Genomic DNA, 15,930 nt, shown 5'->3' with positions numbered 1-15,930 from the left:
GAACCTCTATTGTAGACCAAAGTGCTTAAGTGCTTTCAGTCTTAACTGTACTTGAAATACAGTAGCATGCAGAAAACTATAAACGCGAAAAATTCAGATATTGCTATAAGAAGATTTACGGTCTCAGAAGACAAAAGAAAGAAAATCAATTCAAACCAGGTTAATTTCATTATTTGCCAATTTCAGCTTCACTTTTGTGTTAGGAAAGGATGAAAGATCATTTACGTACCACTTCTACTTGCAAGCTTGCAAAAGAAATTTCCATATTTCAGATGCGTCTGTTTTCCCTTTTCATGTTTTTCAAACACTTTTGTTTTAAAGACAAACGACACACAGATGTTGTTTTAGAAGAAAAAAAAACCCACATTATTCAAAGCTGCTTATGTGGAAAGAAATTTAGATTGTCCATTTCTTCTCTTTTTCACTATTTCATGTATGTGTGTGATGTATTTTGTATACAATTACATTTGTCTCAGAATAAAAATTATAGAAAAGCACAGGAGGATGAAAACTAGTTGCTGGTTGAATGACATTTTATTTTCACATTCAGAGAGCTGTACAGTTTCTATAAATAGATGTGATACTATAGTATTTACATCATCCTCACCCATACTAGTATATTCCATTTTAAATGGTAGATACCCTGACCAAGCCAAATCAGGGTTATTTCTGGGTGCATTTAGTCAGGATTCTATGTCAAAACATACAATACATCAGTTTGTGTCAGAGCAATTTTTCCTGGTATTTTACATGTAACATTATTTTCTCTAGACAGTCTCACCTTCCAGCATCCTAAGAGCTTTCCAGACAAGTGCAGTACAGTTCAAGAACAAAAACAGGATGCAAAAAAACCCATTCATATCCAGCCTATTTAAAATAAGGAATGTGATGGATAGCTTTTACTACGTGAGATTCACTATACATAAACACAATATTTTTAAGATCCCTTCACAAACAGGTACAGATTGAAAACAAAATAAAAAGCAATAGTTTAAAAAATTTGGAGACAGCAAAACCCTCTGGGCTTTTGAACATGTTCTACAGATTTCTGTACTGTGCCAATATGTTTCCAAGTTTTACACTGCCTTATTCATTCTCTAATCTCTGTGATTAACTGCTTTAGGGAGTGCTTATTTGCATCTGTGAACTCTACTGTTGGGGTAGCTACAAATGTTACCTAAAATCCCATTTGAAAATCCACAAAGCCCATGAAGTGTTGAGGTTTTTTGCACAATACTACCTTCAAAGTTTCTCTCTTCACTTGAGTAGAGCCATCTCCACAGATGGACCAATTAAATAACCAAACTTCAACTGTCACATGATATTTTAAGACTATGACAGCTAAATTGTTCACCTCTACCAAAAGGGACTGTAGAACTATGTGACAGGAATGCCATGTTGGTAATTTAAAATGAACAACACAGAAGGAAAACAACAAAAACACAACATTGAAACAACATACAGGACCAGGCTGCTTCCACTGTGCACATACCAGAGAATCTGAAAGCAGAAGCCTGCAGTTGTAAAGTGATCAAACTGTAACAAGTACCACTAGAACAAAAAACAACCAAACTCAAGCTGTTAGTCATCTTAACAAAAAAGGAATTTCAAAGGAATGTCCAGAGTAAGTCACTCACAGCTGGATGCAGATGCTCAGAACTGTCTGATTAAAAGCTCATTTATAAACTCCTTAAAGGATGAATTCAGAAGGAGACTGAACAGGGAAGGTTTAGGTTTTTCTATGGGGAAAGACTTGCAGGGTCATACACAAATAATCAAGTTCTCAGAAAAGACAGAAACTGAGCTCCAGTAACGGCAGTAAAACTGGGAGTACTGCATATCAGTGTGCCAAAGGGTAGATATTTCCAAGTATCCTGATCAACTGGAAACTGGTCGAGGTGGTTTGCTTTTGTTTTCTGCCTCTTTTCCACGAATTGCAGCCACATAAGAGAAGAGACACAGCACGGAGTAGCAGATCTCATGAGCCTACAAGGATTTAGAAGAGATACTGAAATTCAGATGAAGTGTTTTACAAAATCCATTGTACATTTGTATTTTCCTGCATATCTTCCTTCATGGAACAAGTACTCTGGCTACAGACAAAATCAGGAAAATGTGTCCCCTACCACCTTCTAACTGAGACAGAAAGAGAAGAAGAGCCATATAACAAACTAAAAATTCCTCTGGGATAAAAACATTAGCTGCTTAACAGTATGATTTAATAATTTTTAAGAACAGCATGCTAAGCTAGAAAGCTGGCCAACTGGCTTTGGAAAAACCATTCTGCATATTTGCTTTTGGTCTTTTGCACGAAATCCCAAGATATTTTCTGGGAGGGGTTGAAAGAGCAGAGAGTTTCACATAGCACTACTCAGTTTTACAATTATTTAACTGATTAACTGTGCTATTTAACCAAAAATCCTCTTTTACCATGTGACTGGCAGCACAATTCAGTGAAGTAAGACTTAGACTTAATTTATATACTAGTTCTAATGCCAGCTGTTATGATGATCTTAAAAATTCTTGTCCTTTAAACTGGCACTTAAAATCTTTGTAAAAGTAATAAGCATAATGACATGTTTTGTTGTATTACAGTATAAGCTAAAACACTTCCATAAAATACTTTTTTTTCCATTAAACTGGCTTTTCTTACTAACAGATACAGCTATTTGCTTCTTAAACTACATATATTCTAAGCATTTTGTTCTAAAACATTTCCAGCTTCTTCAAATAATTTTGCTCTCTCTCCTCTTGAAAGGCTGAGTTTCCATGAAAACACCAAATGTGTACAGTGCACATCAGATATAAACTGAAATTTCCCTTGTGATGATAATCATTAGTTCCTATTTCTCCATCATGAATGCATATAAGCCTGATCATGTATATACGTGCTAAGTATCATTATCAACCGTTGGTGTTCACAAAAAATGTTATAAAAACTGAATATTATTCTAGAACAGGAACTCATCTATTCAGCAAGAATCAATATTTTTACTGTTCTCTCACAAGTCATTGCTCACGAGGAGATGGGAATTTTTTGTAAACTGTTAATCATTTTATTCTTAGGACGTAGTCTCCCTTTCCATCACTTCAATGGAGTAAGGGTTGTGTTCTGCATTGTCTTAAAATTAACAGTTCAACCAGTTCCTATTGTGCTGAAGTTCAATGCCAAATTGGCAACCTTTCATCTTTATCTGTCTTTAAAAAAGGAAGAATAAACCATTTAAAAAAGGAAACAGTGCTTTCTGCACTACTGGTGAGTTCCTCTAATTCCATAGATCCAACAATCACTGAGTTTTGCTGTCTCCCCCTACTGGAAACATCATAAAGAGCAGCTGGTGTTTCCCTGTAAATCCTGCAGTCTCAATGTAACTCTTTTCTCCACATGAAAAGGTAAAGATACATCCTCTAGAGAACCACCAGAGGCATCACAGTAGACTCACCATTGGCGTCTTGTACTTGTGGCTCACCACTTCTTTAGTTTCAGGAACTAAAACCGGACGGGCAAGAGACAAAACAAAAAGTTCAAAAAACGAGAGGCAAATGGGGAAGAAATAGCACAATGTTCCCATGGGAAAGGGAAGGGAGGCAGACAGACAGCAGGCGCAGGTACAGGGCACTTCACTATCCCTCACTTCTACATACCTCTACTTCTTTCCATTTACATTACATATATCCTTGGTAATATCATAATAAATTACTCAACCTGGCAAAAATTTTCACTGCCTCTGTTTGGCACAGCAGATATTTGATGGTTCTTAAGAGACTCTGGCTTTTCTCATATTACTTATTCCTGCTAGATAGTAAAAATAATGAAAAAATATGCTTAATGACGAACTATACCTAATGCCTACTACAACAAAACATAACCCAAAAATTCCATAGGAATTTATCACTATACGAGTCCCAGAGACTTTACCCTTGAGATCTTCTCTGCTGAGCAAGAGATTTCAAAGGAACTGTTGGACATTGTATACTGTATAGTAAGCTAATGAAATCCAGGGGGGAAAAAAGGAGCCGAGGGAGAATTTTTTTTTTAACTTGAAGTCTGCTCTCCAGCTCTATTTTAAGTTTCTCAAGACATTCTCCTGTACAGGATGTGTGTGATGGTATTTACTTGACTTACTCACTGAAAACATTCATCGTTTTTGAATGAGTTGCCTTAAAATAAAATGCTGAGTTCAGTGACACGTATTCCTAAAATACCAAGCTGGTTGGTTTATAGAAATCTTTATATAAAAAGAAGATCAGGGCACTGATAAAAAAAAAAATCTATTATCCAGAAAATCTGCCCTTATTCCGTTGCACTGCCTCAAACTGATAGAAAGAAAACTGGCATAATATAAGCAAAGGAAATTTGTCTTTTTCTCTCATTGTAGAATGCATAAAAAAGCAAACTGTCACCAGTCCGTTTGTGTGCAGTGCATCTGAACTGTGCCTTTGGCCCGCACTCAGTCTGCAAATGTTGTGAACAGATACCATGGGAAATCACCAGAAGAGAACAAAGACCACACTAGAACATTCAACTGGCAAATTTAAAACATCAGTACCAGGGGAATACCAAGACCAACTCTGAGTACTTCCCTTCCAGAATAGCTGGGATTTGCCATGAAATTTCTGTGTCACAACAAAAGAATTTAGAAGAAGCAGTACAGAAATTATGCAAAACCAAATCATTCCAGGTTCATAGAGGAAGGATAAATGTTTTATTACACATAGTACTAGTGACAAGAAGAGAAACAGAGGCAGATGAGTTCAGTATGAAGAACCAGGAAAAGTCCACAACAAAACCTATCCATGCAGATGTCATCTCTTCAACTATGATATGACACAGCTAAATGCTGGAGAGGGAGACGGATCACACTCTAAGGGGCCAAGAGTAGGCAGTGCAGACTGGGTTTGAGAAAGTTCTCAAAATATAAACCGGTACCTACTAATTCTCATATGTCATGGTATTGTCATTCTTGAAAATAATCTATTGAAAAGTACAGAATATGATGGTAAAAAGTAATATTTTTGTTTTATTTTTCAGCTCTCACTCTCCTTGGATTTGGCAGTTGCATGATGTGCTGAGAAACAAGGGAAGTGCACACCCAGGCTGCACTGCCCCAGTGATACCAGAGACTAAAGCTGGGGAGATAAGGAGGTGCACATCCAAGCTACCTTACCCGTTGGCACCAGATGTTCCAAATTAACTCCATGTCACCAGGGGATAAAGGTGGGAGTGAGGCTGGTGCACAGCCAAATAGGGTAGGACTTTTACAGCTGTGTAAGTCTCACTGCCCACTGGATAACATACAACTGTTCATATACTCTTCAAAAAGCAGGAAGGGAAAGCTGTAAGGACCTTGTGCCATGAGGGAAGGAGAGAAGGGAAGCTGTAAAGTCCTGTATCATAACTGAGAATAGGAAGAGAGGGAAGAGGAGAGCAGCTAGGCAAGGTACTGTCTCTCCACAGTAAATTGCCTTGTCTTTACTTAAAGTACTCCTTCACAGTCCTTCCAATGCAGAGAATTCTTCTGAGAGGAGTGAGTTAGGAAGATTAAGAAGAGTGGGTTTGCATTTAGAAACACAGAAGTCAAAGCACTACTACTGCAGAATACAAAGAAAAAAGGAAGAAAGGAAAAAAGAAACTGCCCTCCCACATTAAAAAAAAAAAAAAGACCCTCCCCACCACAACAAGGGAAAAAATGAAAAAATGCAAAGAAAAGACTCAAGCTTTCAAAGATTCAAGCCTCAAACTGAGAGATTAGCAGTTTTCTTCTAACATTAGAAGTTATTCCTGACACTCTTGAACAGAGCAGATGAAGGGAATAAATTAGGCACCATCCTGCAGCCTTTGGTCCTGTAAATGAAAATATGGTGCTACCACAAAATGAGTTTAGGGGAGATCACTTTACCTGCTGGAGAATGAAGGTTTTCATAGCAGCGGCGGTGAAGGGGCCACAAGAAAGTAAAGCACAAGTACACAGCAGTAACTCAAATTCCAGAGGGAAGAACCTTACATTTCCTCACTTACTTAAGTTTACACTTTCATTTGTGGGACACAATTCCTGAACTTCTGCTTGCATCCTGCTCTGAAACCACAAGTCCAGCTGTGATGCTGCCATCTAAACCCAGAATTAACACAAACAGACCTTTAATTTCCTCCTGTGCTATCGCTAATTTGGAGCACTCATGCTTGGTAAAATCAAAATACTGCATTTAAGTACTTCCCATCAGATTGGAGTATGCACACTTACTAGACTCTACCTTTCTAACAGCATCTACTGCTTCAATATGCTCCTACTATAATAAATCTGATGGCAAGGTTTACAATGTTTAACACCAAATAACTTCATTATTCTGAAGCAAGTTTTTGATGAATGCTTTTAGTCTACTACTACCAAACATGTTAATTTATCTTTAACAGGACAGACTGTCATATTCTCTCACCTTTACAACAATTCAAAAAGCAGCTGTGGGGCAGACTCTAATCTCAGCATAAGAAGAAAAGTTACCTCCCCTGCAACATCCTCCTTTTTTTTCTCTCTTTATTAGCTGGATGGGTAAATTGTCAATCTCATTTGGTACATCTAAATTGGTTCTTGTCTGTGACATCTATTTTGTGAGAGAGGATATTTTTAACTCAAGTGGTTTAATTTCTCAGTTTTTGCTTGTAGATTTCAACTCCCAGTTTATTTTAAATTACTTCTTAAAATTACCCTTTTTTAAGTTCCATATGATAATTCTAGCTTTTGCAATAGGCCCTTGTTTACAAAATCTTTTGTAAAAAAATAAGAAGTACTTTTTCTTACATTTCTTGAACATATTATTTAGGGGCTAAATGCTCTGTTACAGAGTCAGCAATACAAATTAACTAGAAATAACCAAGTCAAACACTGTCTTTCTTTTTGTGCAATATAAGCAAACTATTAAAATAAGTTCTTTGCATAAAACCTCAAAAAATGATCCAAAATAATTTCTAATTGAAGTAATTTCTTTAAAGTAAAGATTTCAGAAGCTGAAGCCATTCTTTAAGCTAATTTTATGGCTTCTGGATTCTCATCTTTGTAAAACCAATCAATAATCTTTTACTGACTTCAGAAATTTCTGTAAGTAATAAAATGAATCGTGCCCATCAGTGTGAAAACATGCTATCAAAGGAACAGAAATTGAACAGAACTTGTGAACATCTAAGCTATTAGAAAATGTTCAAGGTTTAAATATACAGATCTGATCATATGAACCGTGAACTACATTTTCAAAAAATGGAAAAAAATTGTTCACCAATTCAAATCTAAAATACCTGGGAGATGTACAGTAAACAACAAGCAAACTGCAACAGCCAGAAGGGTTTTATCACTTAGAAGTTTGTGTCACCCAAAGGAGACAACACATTCTCATGGACAAAGACATTAATTTCAGAAATCTCATGTTAATAGTCTTCTATAATTCAAGAAAAAGCCCTCAGCCAGAACATTCTGTTCACAGTACCAAAGAACAATGACAGTCTTTGTAATGGGAGCTGTTGATGCACATTCTGTTTAATGGCCAAAGTATGCATGCTGACCTACTATGGAATTAAATTTCAGCTCCTTTTTATATGTTTCATACATACTCCTAAGACCTGAACAAATGTTTCAAAGATGGCTGGAAGAATAAAGCAATTTGGGCTTCAGGGGACGTACATGGATCACCCTTCCAGAGAGCTGCATCTGAAATCGCCTGGACTTTTCAGACCCTACTTAAGAATATTGTGACTGACACTAACACTGAAGAGTAACCTGAAGTTTTGCCCAGACTCTGGTGTAGGCAGATGTGCCATAGCAATAACTGACCAAAACAGGACAAACTCTCTGTCCTCCTTAACCTTTACTTTTCCACTTATTCTCTAAAATACGAATCATGGGATAAATAAAGTACAACTTGACAAAACAGCTTCTGCTCCATTCAACAAAAATTAAAACTACATTAGAGCAAAAAGAAAGCTTTGCAATTAACAGTAATTCTTAGTAATGAAAGCGTGGTGTGTTGAGAAAGATTAGCTTTAAATCCTGCTTTAAAAATGTGGTTTCTCAGAGGAAAAAGAACAGACCAAGACAATTCTCACACACATCCACGTCTGGTTTTTGTTTGTTTCAAAAGACTCAGGACCTTTTCTCTGTCTAATAATAAAAAGCACCTAGATCACAAATCTTAATATGATAAAAATTAATGTGGAAATTTTTATGTAAAGTCAGCCATCTCTCGGGCAATTCCTTATAAGCAATTTACATTCTCTCCCATCTTTGAAACTGCACTGCAACTCTGAATCTGAAGACTGGAAATTTGAGTTACTGCCATGTGAGTACAGACCTAATATCAAAATAATGTAATTACCAAATTCCTCCAGGACAAAGACTCCTCGCACAGTATTGCACTTTTTAATGTGATTCAGCTCTATGAAAACCTACAAAAACAGGAGGAAAAGTAACATAAAATTAGTTGGTTTTGGAGTTTTTTTTAAACCAAAAATCAAAATTAAACAAAAACATCATCACAACAGGTACAACCTGAAGTTTGATAGCATACACTACCAGTTCATTTACAGTTTAATATATAAATAAAGGGTGAAATAAATATTCAGAAGACAAACTTGCCACAATGCTAGAAATCAACAAAAAACTTAAAAGTGCTAAGAAGCGAAGACAGCAGAAGATGAAGTACCTTCCGCTCCTTGCAGGAGGAGAAAGCATGGAAGAGAAACGAAGGAGTTAGTAACTCTGACATATCCAACATTGCTACCCCTTCAGGCACTCAAATGAGTTATTGCAAAAAGAATACCAACACACCTGAAATACAGCAAAAGAGGGGACGAGAATAAAGCTGGCTCCCAAATTTGGCACTATTTGTAGCCTCTGATCCATCCCAGGTAGTTTCTGCCCCTCCATGCATCCTCCTCCAGCACAGAGGGCAGGTAAGGGGCACTATACTTCCCACCCTGATACTGATCCTCCTAACCTACCAAGTAGTCAAATTGAATCCAATCAGGAACCACCAACCTTTCTTCTCCCTGACACTTCTGCCATGTAAGATTTTACTAGAGTTTATGACATATTATCTTCAGAGTTACTCTTGGAACCATCTCCTTTTAATGGTCAGTACCAGTTTTCTGCTTGAAGCAGGATGGGAGAGTTTGGATCCTTCTCTGTTTTGCTCCCTTCACATATGGCTTGCCAGTTGAGCAAGTCATTTAGAAAATAAACCTGCCTTAAAGTCATGTTTTACATACATGAACCCCAAAAGACAAAAGCAGTTGAACTACACAATGAGTTTTTTCAGTCCAGAACGTAGATACCAAGACTGCATGAATAAACAAGTTCTCTTTGCATAATGAGTTTGTTTAACATCCAATCTATCTGAAGATACAAAACAGACCCTTCTTATGTGCACGTCTAGAAGGGTCAAAGTCAGTACACAGACATAAGAAACTGTAGCAAGTGCTATAAAGACTCTAATCCATATCCCAGTTTCTAATAGCCTTGCTTTTCAAGGCAAGAGAAACAATAAGAGTACCCTAATATTTGGAGAGTCTATGTCAAACACCTTAGAGAGGTCCTTTAAAAACTGTATTACAATAATGTGCTTTGATACTTCGAGTGCCTACACCTTTGGGACACCATGATCTCAGGACCTTTTTTTTAAATGCTACTGGAGAAACTTCATTGTCTTGGAAAGAAGGGAAAGGAAAACTCTGCAACCCTCTTGAATCCCATATTAGCAACACCAATGTAGTGATGCATTATATGCTATGCATGAAAGACAAAGGATGTCAACACTAGAAATTGTTGTGGAGTTTTTCAAAGAGACTTATTGTATCAAGAAGATCAGTAAATTCACTGTACATCTGAGATAAGACATGCTGATTTTCAAGTCAAAGGAATTTTATTATTATTTTTATTGACAGAGAACTAACCAACAGACCTGAGACATTTTTTATTCAACACAAAAACTCAAAACTTCCACTTACTTAACCAGAAATCTTTATTTCTGCTTATGTTCAAGCACTTAAGGGAAAGGAGACTTAATCCCATCTTTTTTTGTTTGCCTGTTTTCATTCATATTCTATATCAATTTACTTGGTAAAAAACATTTTAATTTTTGAGGTACACTTACAGAATAAACAAATCAATAACAAAATACTTTCTTTACTGCACTTAGTTCTGTTTATTCTGTAATTTTTTCTGTGAAAAGTTTTTGCTAATAGTCTGAAGTACAAAAATTCAGAAACTCAGTAGAAAGGCTCAGGCAAAACACTGGCCATTTTATCTGGGAAGAGTAAAACTGCCTGACTTGACTGCCCCAGGTGCCCACGATCTAAGTTAATGTTACAGAGTGCTGCATTTCCACAAGACCTATGATCAAGATGAAAATTTATCAAGTTTGTCACAATTACAATCCATTTCCAGAAGATATGAGTTAAAGGGCAATTTCTTGCTATATTGTTTAGGGGACAGAGATGCTCTCCTCTCACTCCATCAGAAAACACACATAAAGGAAATAGCAGTTACTTACCCTAGGGAAACTGTGGTTCCTCAAGAGAGAGCATTCAGTGTGGATCCTACTGTAGATGGGCATGTGCCTTATGTATCTTATTAAGCTTCCATCTATTTTTGACACAGATGAATTCATAACGGGCACAGGCTACTGAGTCCCAATGTTACAACAGAGTTTGTAGATGTGAACTCAGAATTATCTGCCAATGCCATAGGTACACTTGATTCCTCCCTATTCTAAAGAACATCCTCTAACTTGCTAGGCACAGACAGATTTCAACACTTTTTATTCTTAAACTTACATGTGCTGCAGCATGGTGAGACAATCTGTGAACACGAAGGACAACTCTCACATGTCAGTACCAGGTTGTCCCACCATGCATCAGAGACATTGCCTAAGGAATTCACGGTAGATGGTAAGAAAGTACACACACCGTAAATCAAGAGCCTTCAAAAACAGCTTCACAACAGAAAGCTTCACACTGAAGCAGTATGTTCAGTCTTCTCACATAGACTCCATGTACATTTGTCTTTTAAAAAGTGGAAACCCCTCTTCCTATGTTCTAAATGAATTCTATGATGTCCAATCAAGCAGAGCAATAGAAATCCCTTATACTAGTAAGCTGCAATAGTGAAAAGAATACTTGGAAAGACAGGCAAGAACAGGGCCATCATATTAAGTAAGGAGAGAAAGATGAAGAGAAAGCTGTGCCTGATGAGATCCTGTAGGCTTTTGTTGGTCAGCATCCCCATTCAAACTCAACAGAAATAGAAAATGCCATTTTCAACACTGAAAAACGGCTGTGAGATCCTGATTTTAATGATGCTTATATAAATATTCTGAAATCAACCACCTTGGGCAGCAATTCACACAATGTATACAAGAATTGAAAAAAAAAATCATCCAGAATAGCAGATCTTTTATTAAGAAAACAGACTGGTTGATGAGTGTCAGAATAAGAATGCCAACATCTTTTAGCACCAAAGATTATTAAATTGGAGGGGGGGATTTTTTTTTTTTTTCCTGCACGGTGCAACTAGTAAGAGTCCTTTATGTATGTAATTGCTACAGTTGTCCATTCTACAGATTCCTTCAAATGATACATGTTTGCTATCTGTCTAGACACTTTGCTTTGAGTAGGAAAACAAGGTTATATATCTTGGATCCCCTAAATGGTACTGAACGCCCTGGTCAGCTGGTAATATAATCTAACAGACCAAGAATTAAATATATTGAATAAATGCAGTGTATTTTCCAGAACTGCACTGGTTCCAATATCCATCTTAAGTAAGGGCAACTCATCTGGCAATAGTTTCATTGGAAAGCTGATGAAGAGAAGGAATAATCCTTCAGGTAAGGGAGATTGCTGGCATATGTCGTGGGTCTGGCCTGTACAGACTTTTCCAGAAAAAAAGATAGGAATCTTCATGACAGACAGCAAATTAGAACACCATTCTCTCTAAGAAAGGATATGATAAAGCTGGTATTCTATGAGTTCTGGTAGTAGCACAGGTCTCAGTACCTGTTGTACAAAATTAAAGTAATGCTCCAGACAGTCCCATACTAAAAATCAGTACAAGGTTTCCCTGAAGTTCTTTCTGAATGTCATTCCAGCTTTTCAGGAAAAAAAATAAGGCTTGCATCTGGAGTTTTTCTTTTGCACAAATACATGTGTGCTCACTAAGTGCTTAACACTGAGGGTCTTTGTCTTGTGAAGATGCCTGCTATGCTTAAGAAACCGTGCTGCTGCTGCTGATGTGGCTATCTTTTCATTTGTCCTTTCTCACTGCAGATGTGATTTTGCCTGCCTTTTCATTTGTGAAATGGAGTCATCTCCAAAGAGATAAGCAGTTTGAGCAGAATTCTTTTGACTTCTGGGCGAAGTAGCAAACGGAGCATTCCTATTTTGTGTCCTTACCTTAGGACAAATTAATTTCTATTATATACATCTATAAGGATATCAAACTGTTGCTTTGAGACCAGGGTTTTTCAAAGGCTTTAGACCTGTCATTTTCAAGAACTATGAAAATTCATTCTGTACAACCAATAACTTCCTCTTACAATTCTTTGTATTTCAGCACAACCAATGAAATGATAAAATCTGTAACTTAGTCAAGTAGAGTGTTCCATCACAGAGTAGGTCTGAAACTCTACAGCAGGCTGGACATACTCCAGGTTCTACCCTTGTAAGGGACAGCAAGGAGACTGAGGGAGGGTCACAACCCTCCACCTCCTTATACTGGCACATATAAACTCAAAGTGGCACATGGCGCTGCTGTGACCTTGGGAGAAGTATTAAAGACTCTGAGCATGTGTGTTTGAGATGCATGTGCACTTCCAGTGGGATCTACACTGATGTATCCTCAAAGCAAAACAAAGCTTGTGTGGGGAGAAAAGTCTAGTCAGGAGGAAAGGGAAAAACACTCCACAGAGAACTGACAGAAGCTTTTCTTTCTTTCTCTCTCTCTCTCACACACATACACACACTCTCCCTTCTCCCCTAAAAATTGATTCTACTGTCTAGCATAGCATGCATTTAATATATGCAAAACAAAAAAAACATAAAGCAAAATAAAAAACAAGGATCAAAGGAAGCAACAGAAACAACATCCAGAGAAAGGAAGAAAATGACAATTCTACTTGTGTTTCCTCTATGCCCACACTCTCTGCTATTTCAAACGAAAAAGGATTAAGTACTTTTTATTCTAATTTTTTGTGAATTGCATCAAGAGCCAGTTTCCTATTTTATTTTCATACAAACTTCTGGATAACTTCTAAAATTTTAAAATATGATAGATTAAATACAGTGCACAAGGTTGCCTTCTGTACCTGTAATACTCAAACACTGTATCTTTAAGGCTGACTGCTTCTGCAATGAGGATTTGTTCATGGTGTGATGCATTATAGCAGCTTAGATTATTATTGATCACTTCTTCTGTCCCTTAATACAGGCTAACATTTGTTTTCTGCTTAGACAATTCAGACCACAAGAAACAAGAAGCTGAAAGACCTATCAACATCTTTCTTTAACAGATTATAGTTTTCCTGAGAATATTTAATTTCAGTATGTTTTTACTTATATATTGATACATGCTTGTGGGTTTGAGTGTAAATATATCTAAGTTTCTTTACCCACATCAAACTATCCCCTGTCCTTACTGATACTCTGGGAAGAGGAAACACCTATACAGGCGTGCTGCAGAAAGCTTCATGCTCAGTCTTCTCATAGATTTCCCTCATACCTGACTGTGCATAAATTTCAGATTAATTCCTTCCAGTGTGACCTGAAGAAGACCTCCTTCACCGGTTTTCATATCCTGCACAGGGAACTCACCACCCAACTCAGGGCCTGTGATGTTAATAAAGGAAAAAAAAATCCAAAACAAAAACAATTCAGAGAGAGAGAGAGAGAGTGCAGAAAGCAGTCAGTTGAGTCATGGTATGTGGAAGGGGAATATTAAATAGTAAAAACATAATTCCTATTGATTTGCATTGCAAAAGGACACTACTAAAAATAGTAGAGACCATTTCAGTGAGTCCACTCACTAATGACAGCTTTCTAAGAACCACTAGAATTTTACAAATTGTAATAAATTTCATTCTGGTAACATGAAGTAACATCAATGTCATCCTGTATTTATTGTATGTCATATTGGGGTATTGTTTGTCTGCTTTAAATACCACATTTCATTTCTGAATAGCAAGACCCTGCAACTACATAATACCACAGAGACCATAGTCTTAAGTAGAGATACATAAGCAGCACAAAGGAGGTTTGTATTTGTGAGCTGCATTGCATGGTATTGTTTTAAGCAATTAAAATGTCAAAATATTATCTTAATAATTATTTATTAGAGATTATCAATAGGTAAATAATCTAGACATTTTCATCTAGTTTCTTTTGTATTATTCAGTTCAGCTAAAAAGTGTGTTCTTAAAATTACTTTTGAAAAATTATCATTTTTTGCAGAATCACTGAGCTCTGGGGAATGGCTTTTAATACAGTGCAAACACTTTTCAAACATACTTTGAATACTACATTATTGTCCAATTCTTAAAAATACCTTTCAAATACACTCTTGCTAAAGACAACAATCTGCTACTTGCACATGGATGCACAAAGTTACCCCAAGATTTCCAAGTAAAGCGAGATTATGTTTGAAGGAGTTATTAATTTTAAAAAATTGCTGATTGCAGATTAAGCAACAAATGTTCCCAACATTTCAAATCTTGTACCTGGTTTAATGCTTTGCTGCCTTGCTGCTGCTCGCTCCATACTGTCTTTTACACAGTAGTACAGTTCCCGACACTAACAGATATAAGAATAGTAAGACAATGTTATTTCTCCAAATTACTAAGGGAGGGAAAAGAACAGCAAGATTCTAAGATTCTACAAAAAGAACAAGCCCCATGTGGTGCCCAATGACCAAAAACCAATACAAGTTCAAGCACACCTAATTACTAGTTAGTATTTATATTTGTTTTACAAGATGATAGAGAAACTATTTCATAGCATTTAACCACAAAAGTCAGTGAAGAGTTCATGCATTGGCACATTCTAACCAAGCCTATGCAGTTTCTTAGTGTAGAATAAGCATCAAAATAATCCCTCCCTTTCTTTCAGCCTCCAGCGATCAATATGCACATAATACCTATCTTTTTGTTATTCGTATCAATTTCCTTATGGCATATTTTTCTCTTCATCTTCCTTCAACTCTGAGATTAAGCCATAATCTCAGAGCTAAATGTAAGAAAATTTTCTATCAATAGCCTAAGATACAGGACACAGAGAAGGCTGAGCTACTCTGTACTAGAAAAGAACAATTTTGATGGATGGATAAACTCAAAAGAGTTGAGATAATGGCTCTGCATTCGTGTGGAAACCAGTGACAAGTGGTGTTCCTTGAGTGTCAGTACTGGGTCTAATGTTGCTTAACACCTTTGTCTGTGCATGCACAGAGGGACTAATGGAAGGTGTCACACGGCAGTGGGGGGTTGAAAGTAGGTGATCTTAAAGGTCCCCTCCAACACAAGTCATTCTAGAATTCTAAGATCAAAAATTATACAATTAACTCCTAGGGCCTAGTTTTATTTAGGTTTTGCCCATAAATCCTCTGTAGTACTTCTACTATCTCCACAAGTCTGCAAGCTCACACAATATTTAGTAATACTGATGCTTTCCTTCTTTCAACAAAAAAGCTACATGCTATTTCTTAAATTACTTTCTGGTGGACAACTGTCTTCAAGTAAATGGCAGGGCACAATGCCAGCTTCAGATGTCAGTGCTACTAAACAGCCATTGCAGTTCAGTAACCAGTGCTGGAAAGAGTGCTGATTTTTGATTACACATGGAATATGACAAGCAAAGGATTTGGTTTTTTCTGTGCAGTTATCCCTGCAGTACTGTATATA

General features: G+C 36.8%; 1 protein-coding gene across 10 annotated transcripts in view; it reads right to left on the bottom strand.

The window, feature by feature from the left end:
* Positions 1-563: 563 nt before the first annotated feature.
* The window catches only part of MADD (MAP kinase activating death domain), a 68,175-nt gene continuing 52,808 nt past the window's right edge, over positions 564-15,930 (bottom strand). For all 10 annotated transcript variants that reach the window (XM_084208119.1, XM_084208125.1, XM_084208121.1 and 7 more), the window contains 5 exons: positions 14,755-14,827; positions 13,761-13,867; positions 8,362-8,431; positions 3,444-3,490; positions 564-1,986 (listed from right to left, as the gene is read on the bottom strand). In XM_084208119.1, coding sequence (XP_084064245.1) covers positions 1,879-1,986; positions 3,444-3,490; positions 8,362-8,431; positions 13,761-13,867; positions 14,755-14,827 — 405 coding nt within the window. In that variant the 3' untranslated portion in view covers positions 564-1,878. The remainder of the gene's footprint in view (positions 1,987-3,443; positions 3,491-8,361; positions 8,432-13,760; positions 13,868-14,754; positions 14,828-15,930) is intronic.

Source organism: Fringilla coelebs (genome assembly GCF_963513975.1).
Source record: "Fringilla coelebs genome assembly, chromosome: 6".
In the NCBI taxonomy this organism is placed as follows: Eukaryota; Metazoa; Chordata; class Aves; order Passeriformes; family Fringillidae; genus Fringilla; species Fringilla coelebs.
This window is presented reverse-complemented; position numbering and strand designations above follow the sequence as displayed.